Raw genomic sequence first — 17,330 nt, 5'->3', positions numbered from 1 at the left:
ATTGTAGTTTTATAATCTACATGTTTGTGCTCATAATTTTTATCTTCTAATGTATTTTCTCTTTTTGATAAATTTCTAGGGTTAGGATTGCTAGGTCAAAGGATTTAAGCCTTTTGAGACTCCCAATAAAGGTACCTAATTGAATCTTCACATCTACACCACCAGCAGCATATTTTCTATGTCATATTCACTAGAGATGTGATTATAGCCTTTAAATTCTTGCTGGTTAAGAGGTTTAAAATAACCCCTTGAGTTTGCTTGAATTTGCAATTTTTCTCCCTCCTAGTGATCATGCGTATTTTCCCATATGCTTATTCTCCTCTGTAATTGTCTATTCATCTCCCCTTTCTGGTTGTGTTCTTGATATTTTCCAGTATAGATCTGTATTGTTTATTTACCTTGTTGGTTCTGTGTTGGAGAAAAATGCAGGTGCAGGATATTAAAGAGGAGGTCAAAAAGTCTTTTTTTCCCCTGCCTTGCAGTAACAAGGCTCTTATCCTTGTAGTTGTGGTTCTGGGAAGGCAGAAAGAAGCACAAGCTTTTGCCGCATGCCAGTGCTCGTGGGATCACTGTGGCCAGAGTCTGGGCTCTCCAACAGCCTTGTTTTTCAGCTGCCTTGCTTTTCAGCAGGAAAATCATGTGGCTGGCTGTTATCTCAGCTCTAACTGTGTGTACACTTTGTTTAGAGGGCCTGGCCTGCTCTTCACATCCCACAAGCACCTGATACAGAGCCAGCACACAGTAGGAAATTTGTTTTCACCCACCATAGATCAGAGGTTGGAATGCACCTTTTTTGATATCTTCATCTGCCTCCTGTCCCTTTACAGCATCACTGTTTTAAGAGGTCTTGAAGCTATTCTTGGATTACCTCTAGTGATGGGAGGTTTACTGTCTCACAAATACATTTAGACCTTGAGCTCAAGGTGAGATGAACCTGGGTTTGAATTTCAGCTTGACTACTGACTAGTGGCACGATTCTGGACAAATAGTATTTCTAAACTTTATTTTATTTATCTGAATAACAGAGATAGTAATACTACATTTCTACCTCTTATAATTGTGATGAGGATTAAGTGAAATAACAAAAGTTAAGTTCTGGACTCTAAAGAAGTCAAACTCATAAAAGTAGAGAGTAGAATGGTAGTTACCAGAGGTTTTGGGGGTGAGAGGGTGGGTAGGGAAAGGGGAGCTTGGTCAAAGTGAGAAAAGTTTATCTTAGGAGGAATAAATTCTGGTGCATAACGTGGTGACTGTAGTTAATAATAATTATGATATATTTCAAAATAGCAAAAAGAATTTAAATATTCTTATCACAAAGAAATGATACCTGTTGGAGGTGATAGATATGTTAATTCATCAGATTGGATCATTCCACAATGTATACATGTATGGAAATATCACATTGTACTCCATAAACATATACAACTATTATTTGTCAATCAAAAATAAAACTTTAAAAAAGGAAAGTCTTGACCCCTATTCCTCACATCGTGTCAAATAAATTTAGTTGTGAATGTAAATTTTATTCACTGTTACAAGGTGTATTTCCTTAAACTTTTACCGTCTATTAGAATCTCGGTGATTTGGCAAAGAAGCCATAGCTCAGCCTCCAGCTCTTATAGTGGCCTGGAATTTGGAGTATATTCTTCTGTAATGGAGATGTGGGAGGGTATTGTCTTTGAGCTGATTCCAGAGTGGGCCGTGGTCCAGCGGTGGGACTGGGCAGTGCTGTAATACGTCCAGGCTAGCACCTTCTCGGTTTTCAAAGTCCGATTACAGAGACCTCTTGTTTGTCCTTCTCTTTCTTGGCTGGTGTTCTTGCCTTGGCATCCCCAATAGAAAATAGATAAAAACGTTTAGAAGAAATGAAACTCTGATCCACATACTAGTTATCTATTGCCCTCCACAGGAAAGGGTTTACTTTAGCAAAAAGAGGTAAAGGTAGAGTTCATACTTCTAAATTCATAGCAATATATGTCGAGCTCATTGACAGCACTCAATAAATATTGTTTTTATTAGTATTACAGGTAAGCCAATACGAGGGTGACCTGGGCATAGGGTAGGCAGGGCCTAACTCTTCTCTTATCTCCAGACTTTAGTACTTCAGTATTTTTGCTGAGAATCTGATTAATGATCTGAAAGTCTCCTGTGATTTAAGCAGATAGCTTTTATCCTTGGGGAACCAATATAATTAGTATTAGCACTAGGTTCATGAATCTTAAGATTATGGAGTTCATCTTTGTCCAACCCATCTCACTATGCTTTGTAGAGAATAACTTAGCAGAAACAGCCCCCTGCTAGGCATCTTGGCAATTGCTTCCTAATAACTGTTAATTTTTGGTTTTATGACTAAAATATTAGGGAGTCTGGTGAATTTAAGAAATAGTGTTGAAGTGATGGTAATTAAGATTTTAAAAGTTGCCTGTATGACAAATGAAATAGATTTAGGGTGGGGGGGAAAGGTTACCCATAAACAGGGGTGGTATTGAAAATATTTAACAACCAGTCTAGAAGGGTATTGACACAGTAGAAACTACTGCAGGCCCCTGGATTTGCCAGACACCTATCCTTGTTGAATAGTGAGGAGACCTTGGGGCACTATGAGGGGGACAGAGCATTCAGGGGAGCTTGGGGCACTGACTCTTTACACGCTGTTATGGAAGTATTTCAGTATTTTAAACAACCAGTATAGCTGTACCAGTCGGGTACTGGAGGTGGTGTGGGAGAGTGTCTGAAATTGGCAGGTGTTCAAAGGTGTTGATAGATTCTTCACTTGTCATCTTTAATTCATTGCTGAGAAAACTTTAGTTGCGCTAGGCCAGATTATCCCCAAAGGTGCTTGGGCAGTGTCACTTTAGGATTTAGGGCTGTCTGTTTAGACAGCACTGGGACATGTCCTTTTATTCAGAAAATACTGTGTATACGGTGTGAGAGGCACACAGCCCCTGTCTTCATGAGGTCCCCAGTCCATTGGTGGCCTTGAAATTGTTCTGCTCTTTGACTATAGGCTAGGAATCTGTCCTTGAGAAATGATTACAAGGATGTTTACTACAACAGTGAAAAGTGGGGCAAAATCCAAGCATGGGAAAAGAGCTAAATCATAGCATGTCCACCACCCAGAATATCATGTACCTCTAAAAATCACAGATACGAAGACGTTTTCAGGACTCAGGAACTAATTCTGACTGTGAAATGTTAGGTGGGCAATAAAACCCAAAAGCTATAAGGAATAATTAGTGTAAGAAAGGACATCAAAATGCCTGGTTAGCACTGAGTATTATTTGATGGTGCAATATGGGTAAAGTTAATTTTCTTTATGGATGTTTCTATATGTTCCTTTTTTTTTTGTCATCTATGGGTATTAATTTTATAACGAGGTGTTCCAGAAATATTTTTAAAAACCCAATTAAAAATTTAAAAATTATTGTATAATTAGTGAGTGGGTGAACATTTTGGATTTAAACTTGGAGAAGCACATTTGGAGGTTGTATTTATCTCGTGTAAAGAAAACTGCTGACTCGGTGGGATAAAAATAAGAGGCCTAGATCAGCCTCCTGATGTTGAGGCACCCAGCTCCCCTAGGCTTCCAGACTGCACGGGTTCTGAGAGGCCCTAATGGGCTTGTTGAAAGGCTCTACTTGGCTTCTTATTAATGTCCCTCCCTGAGCAGTGCTCTGCTCTGCTGGCTAACCTTGTCAGAAGGTTACCCACGGCTCTCCAGGGCTCGGCTAATTTTAAACCTGGTCGGGGAGTGTGGTGGCATTGCTCTGCAGAGACACGAACAGCTCCGTGGGAGACGCTGCTGGGGAAAGATGAGTCGAGTCTACGGGTTTTTCTCATCCTCATGTAAGTGACCAGGCACGCTGAACACGCAGAGAGAGCTGGGATAATAATGAGAGCTTTTATGGTAAAAACCAGGATTATTAAAGATCTTTTAGCAGTGTCATTGCTGGTTGATAATTGCACGGTGTGATGTGCCCTGCATGAACTGTGTTAATTCTGACCACACTAGGAGTAGCAAGGTGAATGAGATCCTCTCTACTGGGAACTAGACTTTGGCTGCTTTTAAAGACAGAATGAAACTACAGTGAATTTCACTACTTATTTGGTATTCTTTTAACTTTTCAGGACTCAGACTCCATTGGTGATAGGTTCTTCTATGAAGTTTTTGATCGATTTGATTGGGAGAGGGCTATTTCTGAAAAGCTAAAAAAAATTTTAAAACACAGAATCGCCGCCTGTTTGTATGTCAACTGCTGGTCTGGCTGCCTCTAAAATTGTGATTTTAAGTGTTTTTTTTTTTTTTTTTTTTGACTGTTTGCAATAGTCTTGTTCAGAATACAACTGTGTCTTATAATACGTGCAGCCCTGATATTGTAAAATGAAACGTAAATCAATATCTACAAAATAATGTGACAATTGAGAACCTTTTCCCCATCAAAATTAATTGTTTTTTCAAAAAACTTAGCCCATATTTTTCCGCTTAGAATTTTTTTGTCCGTCTACCTTTCACCACCTTCAGGTTGGGAATCTAAATGTGCCTATTAGAGTTGGCTCTGTCTTCTCCTGCCAAGGCATTCATAGCTTCTTTTGCACGTACGGGATTACAATGGGAAACCCATTCCACCCAGTGGATAGCCTGGTCTTGAGGCTTACCTGCCTGACTTAAAGAAGTGCATCTTTTCTTGTAGCTGGGCCTATACCCACCCACTCATAAAACAGTTGCTAGGAGCAAATTAAAGAGACATTGTGTGTGGAGTAAACCAAGATGAAAGAACAATGGATGGAGAATCAATACCCTTCTAACTCCCTACAGTGATTGAAGTTAACTTTATTTGAAATATCCAGGCTGGGCCAGACCACATCAAGCTAGCAGCATTCTTGCACGAGAGTAGCACGGGAGTGAACTTTGATTTCATTTTAGGGAAGAAGAAAAAATAATGAATAAATGCTTTTTAATAGCCTTTTCCCTCCCCTTGAAGTCCTACCTCTTCTACAATAAACCTAATTAGCTTCGACATGTTTGGATTTAGTTTTGAGAAAATTAAAGCTGAGTAATATTAGGAATTTGTTGAGTGGGAATACTTGTTTAAACCTTCATTGACCCAAATCTGACTTTTATAAATGGTATTAAATAAGCAAACTAAAGAAAACTTCATCCCCGTCTTGTCCTAAAATAATATGTTTAAAAACACATTCAGAGTTAAGCATAATATAAATATGTTACCTTGATCAGTTACTAAATGAGTTACTGAAGAGGCTGTAATGGCGATATTGAGTGTAGTTATGAATTTAATGGTCATTTCTTAAAAACCAAGTCCTCTTTGACACATGTTCAAAGGTCTTCCTTTTTTTTCTTCTCCTGAGCTTCTCTTTCTCACCTCTGGGACACTTCCCTCCTACACTTGGCCCGCATGCGTGGCTTAGGCAGGCCCACTGTTATTTTTGTGGTAACCTGACACTTTGGGCCCAGGGCAGCCCCCTGGCCCCTGTGGGAGGTGAGCTGGCTGAGAGCCAGGCTGCATTCTCCCAGGATGAGCTGCTGCTGAAGCAGGCTGGGCTGAGGGCTGCGGGCAGGCTGCAGCAGGGGCCGGGATGCCACAGACCAGGGGGCTGGAGGGTCACCAGTGAAGACCTCAGATTGTGGGGCTCAGCAGGTAGCAGGCCCTGCCTGAGGTTAAAGCAAGGTGGAGTTGGTCGTTGAGGCTACAGACCAGGTAGTCAGGGTGTTTGGAAACCTGAGGAAGATTTTGAGGCCAGTGAATCTCTTTTATCTCACTCTGTGGTTCTAGTCTAAGGTATGCCTGAGGCCGTCCTTGTAATTCCTTAGACAAGGATGAATTTCTGGCCGGGCGCGGTGGCTCAAGCCTGTAATCCCAGCACTTTGGGAGGCCGAGATGGGCGGATCACGAGGTCACAAGATCAAGACCATCCTGGCTAACACGGTGAAACCTCGTCTCTACTAAAAAATACAAAAAACTAGCCGGGCGAGGTGCGGGCGCCTGTAGTCCCAGCTACTCGGGAGGCTGAGGCAGGAGAATGGCATGAACCCGGGAGGCGGAGCTTGCAGTGAGCTGAGATCCGGCCACTGCACTCCAGCCTGGGCGACAGAGCGAGACTCCATCTCAAAAAAAAAAAAAAAAAAAAAAAAAAAAAAAAAAAAAAAAAGGATGAATTTCTTAAGAATCATCAAAATTGTATTAACATTTTAGGTTAAAATAAAGCAAATGGTTATTTGTTGAGCTGGGCTAGGGGGCTGGAGTGGGGTACAGAATTGAATGGGAAATAGTACCTGCCTTTGAAAATTTGCAGTATAGCAGGGAAGAAGGTGGATATATAAGCAGTAATTATTAATTATTATTTTTTAATTAAAATTTTTTTTTTATTTTTTGAGACAGAGTCTCGCTGTGTCATCCAGGCTGGAGTGCAGTGGCACAATCTTGGCTCATTGCAACTCCACCTTATTACAGGCGTGAGCCACCACGCCTGGCCTATTAGTATATATTAGTATATATAACTACTCTGCCATATGGATTCTCCAGATGTCCAAGGTGATCCCTGCAATTCTCTTTTTTTTTTTTTTTTTTGAGACATAGTCTTGCTCTGTTGCCCAGGCTGGAGTGCAGTGGCACGATCTTGGCTCACTGCAACCTCCACCTCCTGGGTTCAAGTGATTCTCCTGCTTCAGCCTCCCAAGTAGCTGGGACTACAGGTGCCTGCCACCACGCCCGGCTAATTTTTGTATTCTTAGTAGTGATGAAGTTTCACCATATTGGCCAGGCTGGTCTCGAACTACTGACCTCAGGTGATCCACCCACCTCTGCCTCCCAAAGTGCTGGGGGGCGTGAGCCACCGTGCCTGGTCTAATCCCTGCAATTCTTAGAGGTACCTACCAAGGATATTATTAGCAAAAGTTTTGTGAGCTCCAACAATCTGTCAGGTATTGGGTGAGCTCCAACAATCTGTCAGGTATTGGGAGAGCCCCAGGCACCGGAAGGAGTGGAGTAGGTGGTCGGCTGTGTCCGAGCATCTTGGAGTGCACGTGTAGCTAGAATGTTGGGGTCCTGGATGGGTGGCTGGAGGAGGAGGCTGAGAACAGGTATGAAAGGCCAGGGGTCTCATAATGCAGTTGAGTCCTGAGTGAGTGGGGATCTGCTGAATGACTTCAAGTGAGTATATGATAAAAGTCCTATTTGCATTTTAGGAAAACCTTTCTGAGTGCAGGATAGCATAGGAGAGACTTGCTAAAAATGTGTCTCCTGGGATTCTGATTCAGTATTTCTGGCATAAAGCTGGGAATCTCTATGTTTAAGAAGCCACCTATGTCATCCTGTATAACCAGGCTTGGAGACCAGGTTGTTGGCAGTGGTGAGAGTGTGGGGAGGTGGGGGACAGCTCAGCTCTGGCAGAGTGCTGAGGCAGAAATGGTGCGGTCCTTTCCTTGAGACAGGAGCAAAGTTAGTGGGGTAGAGAGGAGCAGAGGGGATCCGGGAGAGGCTGGGGGACTGGGGGTCAAGTGGACGTTCTTGGTGATCATTTAGATCAGGAGGGGAGGAGGGGAACCTAGGATAATGGCCCTCCCTTTGGGTGCTGCTCCAGCCAGTTTACCTGAGAAACATCATCTCTGAGAGGAGGCTGTGGGATTGGGTTATTTCTCCCAGGACTTGGGAGTTCTTTTGGATTTTCATGGGGACTTTTACAGATAGATCCTTAATCAGCAATGTGACGTTGAAGGTGTCAGGGCCCAGTGTGCCAGAACTGTGTGTGTGTGTGTGTGTGTGTGTATGAGGATTTGCACTGGTTTGCTTTGCCTGTGGGGGACTTTTGGCCTCTGAAGTCACATCCCCTACCTAAAGTCACCATTAGGCAGTTGGACTGAGAGGGAATCTGCACCTGGAAGTCTCCCTGGGAAGGAAGGCTTTAGTGGCCATTTGTAGGTGTAATCGGAAATGGATTACATTTTAATTAAATCTAAGGGGCTGAGAGCTCATCTTGTTCCTCTGCCAGGGTTAATAGAATCTGTAGAAGGATGTAGTCTTGGAAGGAAATATAATACTCCCCCTCCCCCACTGGACACCCCGCCCACCTTTTTCCCTAAAGAAACTGTGCATGTGTGCTGGGGAGCCTTAGAAAATGTGGATTGAATGAAGTTGTGGCCTTTGCATATTTTACTGAATTCAGCGGACTCATTTGCTGGGGTTTGTCAGAGGGGAGCGGGAGGAGACTGCTGACTGGAGAGGGCTCACAGCACCCTGAGCCATGGGGAAGTGAAGGCAGGAGAAGGCAGGCCTGATGTCAGACGTGAGTGCGTCAGACTTTCTGTCCGCACCTCTGTTGGGCTGGGCATCTTGCCCCCACTGAATGCCCTTGCAGTGCTTGTGAACAGCTCAGAGCTGGTGGTGTGCCCACAGCAGGTGCTCCAGTAATATTTGTTCATTTGAATGAGTGGCCTGTCTGAGGGGGGGACAGTAGTTACTCACTTATCCTGCCTCAGCCAGTCTTCAACTAAAGTGCCAAGATTCTTTCTCTTGCTGAACTTGAACTGGATGTAAAACAAGGACCAGGTTTACATTTTGAGGATTGGGATGGGGTGCGGGTGGGGCTTTAATTGGCCCCTGTATTTGCATCTCTCAATGTGAGACCTGTTTTGCAGCTGCGCCATCACTATGTCATCATTAAATGGCAGATTGTATTTCTCGTTTGAAGGGTGGGGACTTGCTTGTGTTGGTTGATCATTGGGGACCCAGTTGACATTTGTGAGCCAGCAGTGTTGCGTATTTTGGGTTAAATTCATGCATTAGCTCGTGTCGGCATTAGTTGGTGTTTGCACATTGGCCAAATGCAGACGTGTGTCTCTGTGTAAGCGAGCAGCCTGGTTCCCATGCTGGGCTTGAGTGTGACCCTGCTGTCAGCTCACAGCCTCTCTTTAGGGACGAGGGGAGTATGTTGAGTGCTTGAAGACAAAGTCTGATGAACATTCATTAGACGGGCTGAGTGATCAGGTACTGAGCAGAGTTAATCCCATGGCTCTGGGTTGTTTAAACAAACACACCTTTATAAACTTGGAACACTTAAGGGAGACGTCACATTGTAATATTTCAGTTTATCTAGAGAACTGTTCTGGCCTTGGACCATACTGAAAATACTTTTGATTTAAAAATGCTGATTCCAGATACATAACATTCTCTGTTCTTCACCCTTTATCTTCCCAAGTAGACAGATATACACACATGTACATCTTCAGGAGTTGCTCACACACTCCTGGTGTTTCTGGTGTTTTCCTGCTTTTTGTATGAAACAGTCCACCTTCCGTCATGGCCTGTGAGGCCCCCTGTGATTGGCTCAGCTTACATTTTCAGCCTCTGCTCTAGCCTTTCTACTTTCTCGCTTGGCTCTCTCTTCCCCACATCTCCTCCACTAATACTTGGCCTATGAGTCCGGTTCAGCCTTTCAGACCAGCGTAAATGCCACCCCCTGAGAAATTCATTGATCCGAGAGACAGAATAAACTCCTCCAACAGCAGTCTGTTGATTCCTCCATTGCATCAGGTGACATATTTATTCACCTGTTCATTCATGTGTTCACCCATTGACTCACTATTTCCGGCAACCATTCAGTCTTCTTTTTTGGGGAGCAGTTGCCATGTGCTAGGCATTCTGCTGAATGCCAAACATAGAAAAATGACTAGGCTGGGTGAGGTGGTCCACGTGTGTAGTCCCAGCACTTTGGGAAGCTGAGGCAGGAGAATCGCTTGAGGCCCGGAGTTTGAAATGAGCCTGGGCAACATAGTGAGGCCCCGTCTTTACAAAAAACCAAAATAATTAGCTGGGCATGGTAGCATGTGCCTGTAATCTCAACTACTTGCGAGGCTGAGGCAGGAGGATGGCTTGAGCCCTGGAGGCTGAGGCTGCAGTGAGCTGTGATTATGCCACTGTATGTACTCCCAACCTGACTCCAAAAAAAAAAAAAAAAAAGAAAAACGACAAAAGGCACAGGCCTAACCCTTAAAGATCTCACAAGCCCTCTAAGGTGAGAGACACATCATTCCTATACGGTGAGTGAGTTCAGTTCATTTGTACTGGCTGGCAAAGGTGCTACCTGTAGGAACACAGAGGAGTGGGGAAAGGTCAGGTCAGGCTTCCCAGTGGAGGGGCTTGAAGTCTTGCAGGTATATGTACTTATTTGTCTCCCTGCCAGAGAGGGTGCTTGTTGAGGACAGGGAATGTGGTATCTTTATCTCCATATCCAGTGCTTGGCACATATGGGTGAGGAGACGGAGGTGGGAGGGGCTTTCAGTAAATGCTTTACCACATTAAATTAAAACAGATAATTAGAAAACAGAAACTTTCCCTTTCATGTTTATGAAAAACGTGTTTTTCCATCATGTTTCAGAATCGTTTTAAGGCAGTATGCAAGACTGTAAAATAGCATAAATAGAAGGTGGGAGAAAGAAGGGAGAAAAAGAAGAGGATAGAGGTGAAGACTGAAAGTGGACTTAGGAATGAAACCAAACTTGCTGACCAAAACCACCTCTGAGCGCTCTCCAAGGGGCCTGCCAGTGTGGCTCAGTGCGGCTCAGTGCACTTTGGCGGCTAGTGAGTAAAGGAAAGGCCAATGGCTTGACCACGAGCTAAAAAACACATTGCGTTTTGTTTCCTTAGAACTTTCCTTTGGGATCTTTGTAAAGATCAGTCTGTGTGACATGATGAGCAGCATCTTCCACATCCTTGCAGTCAATCTAGAGACAAATCCCATAGGCTGTTTCTTCTAATAACCCTTCATATGCTGATGGCAGCACATCAAAGCATAATTCAATAAAAGCAAATGTTTTCAGGGCTCCTGGAATAATCTTTCTCTAAAGTAACTGTGGAATCAGAAAGGCCCTGAAACAGGGCAGTTTGGTTTTTTCATTTCTTTATTTTACTTTTTAAAATAATTTTTATTGAAGTCTAACTTACAGAAAAGGGCACACACATCACCAATATTGAGTCCCTTGTGTTTTTCCATTTGAATGTATTGACATCCAGAGCCATTGATCTGCGATCTGCACTAACATGGCGAGAACCTCCTAAGCCTCCCCATGCTGCCTTCCAGTCAGTACTCCCCACCCTAAAGGGTGGTTACTACCCTGACTTCTAATAACATAGCTGAATTTTGTTAGTGTTTGAATTTGGTATGAATGGAGGGAGACAGTGTAGTATATATTTGTTTGTATCTATTTTTTTTCCTCAATATTGCATTGGTACAATTCACCCATGTTGTTACTTGTAGTTGTCATTTATTTATATTCTCATTGCTGTCCCATAGAACTTTCTGTGGCTGTGAAATGATTTTTGGCTGTGCTGTATATGACACAGTAGCCATTAGCCACTTGTAAATATTGAGCTCGTGAGATACGGGTAGTATGACTGGACAACTGAATTTTTAATCTTATTAATTTACATTTAAATTCACAAATGTGTCTAGTGCCTACTGCGTTGGACAGTGCAGCTGTATACGGTTCTATTTTATGAATATGCTACAGTTTTTTGTTTTTTTTAAGACAAGGTGTGTCTCTCCCAGGCCAGAGTGCAGTGGTGTGATCACAGCTCACTGCAGCTTGACTGCCTGGGCTCAGGTGATCCTCCTACTTCAGCCTCTGGGGTAGCTGGGACTACAGGCATGTGCCACCAACACCCAGCTAATTTTTTGTATTTTTATTGTAGAGATGGGGTCTCACTATGTTGCCCAGGCTGCTCTCAACTCCTGTGCTCAAGCAACCCGCCCGCCTCGGCTTCCCAAAATGCTGGGATTGCAGATGTATTCCACAGCGCCCAGCCTGATTATGCTATAGTTTATATGTCCTATTGTTAATAAAAATGTGGCTGTTTCTGTTCTGACTGTTACAAACAATGAAAATATAAACATTCCTATACCCATCTTTTGGTGAACATAAGCATGCATTTCTTTAGCATCTGTACCTGGGATTTGGCATTGCTGAGTCAGAAGGTATGCATATAATCAGTTTTGGTATGTAGATATTACCAAAGAATTTTCCAGAATGATTGTACCAATTTACGCTCTCACCAGTTCTTTGAGAGTTCCATTTACTCCATATCCTTGAAAACCGTTAGTATTAGTCTCTTTATTTTAGCTCTTCTAGTGGCTGGATAGACGTATTACATTGCTTTATGTTTATGGGCCATTTGCTTAGGTTTCGTAACATTAGCTTTTTCCTTTTTTTTCTATTGGGTTGTCTGATTTCTTATTTTTTGGAGTTCCTGTAGGATGAAGGATATGAGTCTCTGTTGAATAAATGTATTGCAAGTATCTACTTTGTGGCGTGCTTTGATTTTCTTAATGGTTCTTTCAAGAAAGCGAGTTCTGAGTTGTGATATGGTCCAGTTTATCATGTTTTTCCCTCCTGATTAGTGCTTTTGTGTTCCTTTAAAGTGATCCTCGACTGCTTTATGGCCCTGTAGGTAATCTGCTAAGTTTTCTTCTAAATTCTTTATTGGTTTTTTACTTTCAGATCTAAAGTCTATTTCAGATGGATTGTAGACTATTGTGTGTGGTGATGTCAATTTTAATTTTTTTTTGTATGGATATCAATCAACCTTGCTCATTTATTGGGAAAAAAATTTCTTTACTCAGGGTAATGCAGTGTCACTTTTGTTACAAATCAAATGAACATATGTGTATGAGTTTGTTTCTAGACTCTGTATTCTGAACCCTTGGGTTATTTTCTTTATTTTTGTGCCAGTACTATACTATTAATGACTAAGCTTTGCATTGAGGTTTCGTATTGGGCAGTTTAAGTTATTCAACTTTGGTTTTGTTCTTCAGGATTGCACAAGAGCTGCATTTATTCAAGCAGGTTCGTTTTATTTGTTGTTTTATGCTGTCTCACTTTTATCCAGCATCCAAATGTTATTTGACACTGTCCTAGGTTGTAGAGGTCACACACGCTCTGCCTCTGCCCCAGAGGAGTTTTATGATCATGTTTTGGGACTTAGAAATATCCATGTATGATTTGGGTACGCTATGAGGATCTGTATGCTCAAATCCATTAGAAATGGGTAAAGGCAGATAGACCAGATCTGACACCCACACAAGAGAAAGTGACAGCCTGATTTCTGATAGTCTAGAGGATGGGAAGGAAAACAATGTGATGAATTGTGGTTTTGGTTTCTTAGGTTGACAGGAAAGAGTTTTTTCCTTTTGGGCATGTTAGAGCCTAGATTTTGGATCCTGATGTGAGTGCTGATGAGATCCACTTGGATCCATTAGATCTTGAGAGCATGGAATGTCAGGAGCTGTGGTTGAAGGACCAGAGCAGGGCTTGGCCTTCGCAGTTCAGCTCTTTAAAATGCCATCTTGATTCAGATTTTCCTTGTTGATTGGCTTATGACTCAATCAGGAGTGAAGTGTGGATTTCCCTATTGCTTCTCTTCCCAACCCCCAGAATGCCTGTCTCAATAATTTAGGATAGATAGGGCATGGTCAGAATGAGAGAAGCATCCAAAGTCATAGAAGCTGGTGGAGAAGGCCCTGGACTATTTTTGCATGCAAAGTAGGGAGGGCCATTTCTGATGCGGCACAATTAGAATTCTGAATCAGCCAGGGGGGTCACATCTGGGCCGGTTGCTGCTGGGACTTGGAGTGAGGCCAGTGCCAACATACCATTTAAGTTGGCTGTCAACAGACTGTGTAACATTGGGTGAGTCTTGCCTGGCCTTTAGTAAGCAGGGATGACTCCCCAGGCATTTACCCATAGACTTGCCTCTTAGGGAGCCATTTCTAATGGCATAGGACCCATTTCTAGGCATTCCATCAGTCATGCAGCTGAGGGAACTTCTTGAAATGGTGTATATACTTATATTTTATCTTGTATGCTGATGTCTTTTTACTTCTGCTTTTGATTTTTACTTTATGCTCATTGTCATTTAAAATACTGAGCTATAATAATCGGATGGTGAATGTTACCGACTGAGAAAGTGATGTGATCCATAGGTTAGTGGCTAAGGAGTATTGTTTTCCTGGTGTTTTCTTTATTTTTAGTAAGCTTTATGGTTGGTTAGTCTACCCCAAGTGTATGTTCACTCTGCAGGCGTACTGGAATTGGGGAGTTATTCTTAAGGTTTTTTTTTGACTGTTACTCCTGGGAAAAGGCTTACGAGTTTTCCTTTTGAAATACTGACAGCTCCTTACTGCTAACAGATGGGATGTTTGCTCTCTTAAAACAGGAAAGAAGCTTCTGTTTCTGGGTTTGAAATGTGTTTCCCGAGGTTAAGTTGTCCAGTTCCCAGGGTGAGAGCGACTTGGGCTCCGAGTCATGTCCTCTGGCTCACGCTCACTTTGCGCATGCACTGTCTTCGTATCAGGTCTTTGCTTTGGAATGGTCAGATAGGATAGACTGCCTGAAATTGGGGCTGTGGCCTTGTCCTTTTGAAGGAGTCTGCTGATGAAGAACAACAATGATCAGCTTGACTGGTGGTAGTGACGGGAGAAAGGAAGGGGCAGGATTTCTGTTCTCAATGGCTAACAGATTCATTAAGGGGATGGGGTGGGCGATTACCCTAAAGGCTGGTAATGCAGAGTGGTCCCATCAGAGCTGCATAGCATGAAATCAATCAGAGCTTTTCTTGAGCTGTCACCTGGGCAAGTACTTAGGGCTGATGGAGCGGAGAATTAATCAGGGATTCTCAGGAGGGTAATGCTAAGTCCTCTAATGGGATGCTCAGCATTGGGGCTTGGTGAAGAGATATTGGCTTGTTGATGGGATTCTGTTGACACGGAAGTGATTTTTGAAAACGAGAAGGAGTAATTATCCACTCCTCCCTGCTGAAATTAGAGGGAACCTGTTGGCGTTGGCACCAAGGCTCACTGGCTGCTACTGTCGTCGTGGCAGATGTTGCCTCAATTCTCAGCATCAGCATTCCCATTCCCTGAGAATTCTGCCCTGTCTGCGACAATGACATACTTTCTGTGCTTCCGTCTCTTTTGTGGTTGCCTACAAAATCCAGGCTGCCGATCTTCACCTATATTTTCCTCAGGCCACTTGTTAGCAAGGTTGGCTAGTGTCTTAAATGGTAGGAAAATAATAACACAACCCACTTTACATATGCAAAAGCAATTAACCATTATTAGTGTCTGACATTCCTCTCAGCTGCCCAGAGCGGTGAGTCAGGATCATCACTATTCATTAGGAATTAATTAGACTGTCCTTGATGATGTCACTCACGGACAGAGCTAAGAATTCAGCACTGCCTACATCCTGCTGTCTAGTGAGGGTACAGTGTGTCTGATATTCCCACAGAATGTGCATTCTGTCTGGAAAATTACTCCTAGATTCAATCTCTGTGAAGCATAGGACTTCGGACAATTGATTTAGGTCTCTGAACCTCACAAAGTGGGGATAATACTGAAGGGGGAAGTGCAGCAATTAAATAAGATCCTCCAGGCAGAAACTGCTGGCATTGTGCCTGATACCTAGTTCTGGGAGAAGGCTAAACTTGGATTTGAGGTACCAGTTCACTTTGGAAGTAAAGCATCATTTTTCCCCCCAGTCTTTTTGTTGGAGGGCAGCTTTTCTCCTATGAGAGAAATTTGGACGTTGACTAAGATTACAGTGACCTTCGGACCATCAAATGTTTGGTTGAGTTGTCCACTATAAATATTCCAACCATGTGATTCTCTTTCTAGAAACCCTGAAGTGGTCCTCACTTGTACTGACTTCTCTCTCCTCCTGCGCTGTGAGAAATCTTTTCTCTTAGTGCTCATCCCGTTACCACTGTCTGGGTGCTGCCCTTTGCTCTCCTGCTCACTCAGATTTGCTTTACCATTTGTCACCTTTTCGAATTTCTTCCTTGGCCACCTCCCTGGCTTCTGGTTTTTACACCCTGGCCACTCTGCCTCCCTTATCTCTTTCCCTGTAGCTGTCACCTTTTGGTAATTTTCTTCTCCAGTCATCAAAAGGGAAAGAGAAATGGAGAAGGCAAAATTATATATTATCTCAAAAATTACCATTCTCCTCAAAATGAGATTTGCTCATGATAAAAGATTACCTCTTAAAGGACCCAAATCTTACTTGTCCCTCTAACACAGAAGGACTATTAGTTGCCAATAATTGTGATTAAGAAATTGGATCAGCCAGCCAACTCTTCGTTGTTTACACTGTGCCTGGCTTAAAGTCTGTCTCCTTGTGTCCTCCTAATTTGGCGATTTCCTCTGGGTCTCTTACTACTCGTTGGAACCTTGGCCAGAGTCAGGAATGTGAAAGTAGCTGAAACACTTCCTTTTCTTGTGGAAACTTTGGGTGATACACTCAGTCATGTTGTTATCAAAGAATATTTGTGTCGTCTGGTTGTTGCTTTGCGTTTTCTTTTCTTTTCCTTTTCTTTTCTTTTCTTTTCTTTTCTTTTCTTTTCTTTTCCTCTTTTCTTTTTTCTTTCCTCTTCCTCTCCCTCTCCCTCTCCCTCTCCCTCTCTTCCCCTCTCCTCTTTTCTTTCTTTTTTTTTTTTTGATTCAGAGTCTTGCTCTGTCACTCAGGCTAGAGGGCAGTGGCCCGATCTCGGTTCACTGCTATCTCTGCCTCCCGAGTTCAAGCGAATCTCCTGCCTCAGCCTCCCAAGTAACTGGGATTACAGGCGCCTGCCACCATGCCTGACTAATTTTTGTATTTTTAGTAGAGACGGAGTTTCACTGTGTTGGCCAGGCTGGTCTTGAACTCCTGACCTCAGGTGATCTGCCCACTTCGGCCTCCCAAAGTGCTAGGGATTACAGGTGTGAACTGCCGCGCCCGGAGGTTCATTCTTTCTTTCATTGACTATTTATATGTCAGGTATGATACTGGCGCTAGGGACACTGTAAATGTTATATAGTCTCGGCCCTCAGGGAGGGACACTGGGGTGCAAGTGGGAGGAGCAATGACAAACTGACTCACTAAGTTTTTTTTTTTTTTTTTAACTTTTTTTTTTTTGTGATGAAGCCTCGCTTTGTGCCCAGGCTGGAGTGCAGTGGCGCAATCTCAGCTCACTGCGAGCTCCACCTCCTGGGTTCACGCCATTCTCCTACCTTGGCCTCCCGAGTAGCTGGGACTACAAGCGCCTGCCACCATGCCTGGCTAATTTTGTTTTTGTGTTTTTAGTAGAGATGAGTTTCATCACGTTAGCCAGGATGGTCTTGATCTCCTAACCTTGTGATCTGCCCGCCTTGGCCTCCCAAAATGCTGGGATTATAGGCGTGAGCCACCGCACCCAGCTGTTTTTTTTAATAGAGACAAGGTTTCACCATGTTGACCAGGCTGGTCTCAAACTCCTGACTCCACCCGCCTCAGCCTCCCAAAGTGC

General features: G+C 43.2%; 1 protein-coding gene across 8 annotated transcripts in view; it reads left to right on the top strand.

Annotated features, from left to right (window-relative positions):
• Positions 1–17,330, top strand: part of TEAD1 (TEA domain transcription factor 1) — a 270,999-nt gene that overhangs the window by 67,734 nt on the left and 185,935 nt on the right. For 4 of the 8 annotated variants that reach the window (XM_050757426.1, XM_050757424.1, XM_050757425.1 and 1 more), the window contains exon 1: positions 3,861–3,907. The exons of 3 other annotated variants lie outside the window; for them this stretch is intronic. In XM_050757426.1, coding sequence (XP_050613383.1) covers positions 3,893–3,907 — 15 coding nt within the window. In that variant the 5' untranslated portion in view covers positions 3,861–3,892. One more of the 8 variants, XM_050757430.1, reaches the window with a different exon arrangement.

The sequence above is a fragment of the Macaca thibetana genome, chromosome 14 (genome assembly GCF_024542745.1).
Source record: "Macaca thibetana thibetana isolate TM-01 chromosome 14, ASM2454274v1, whole genome shotgun sequence".
Classification (NCBI taxonomy): domain Eukaryota; kingdom Metazoa; phylum Chordata; class Mammalia; order Primates; family Cercopithecidae; genus Macaca; species Macaca thibetana.
The sequence above is the reverse complement of the archived record's forward strand: the minus strand, read 5'-3'. Positions and strand labels throughout refer to the sequence as shown.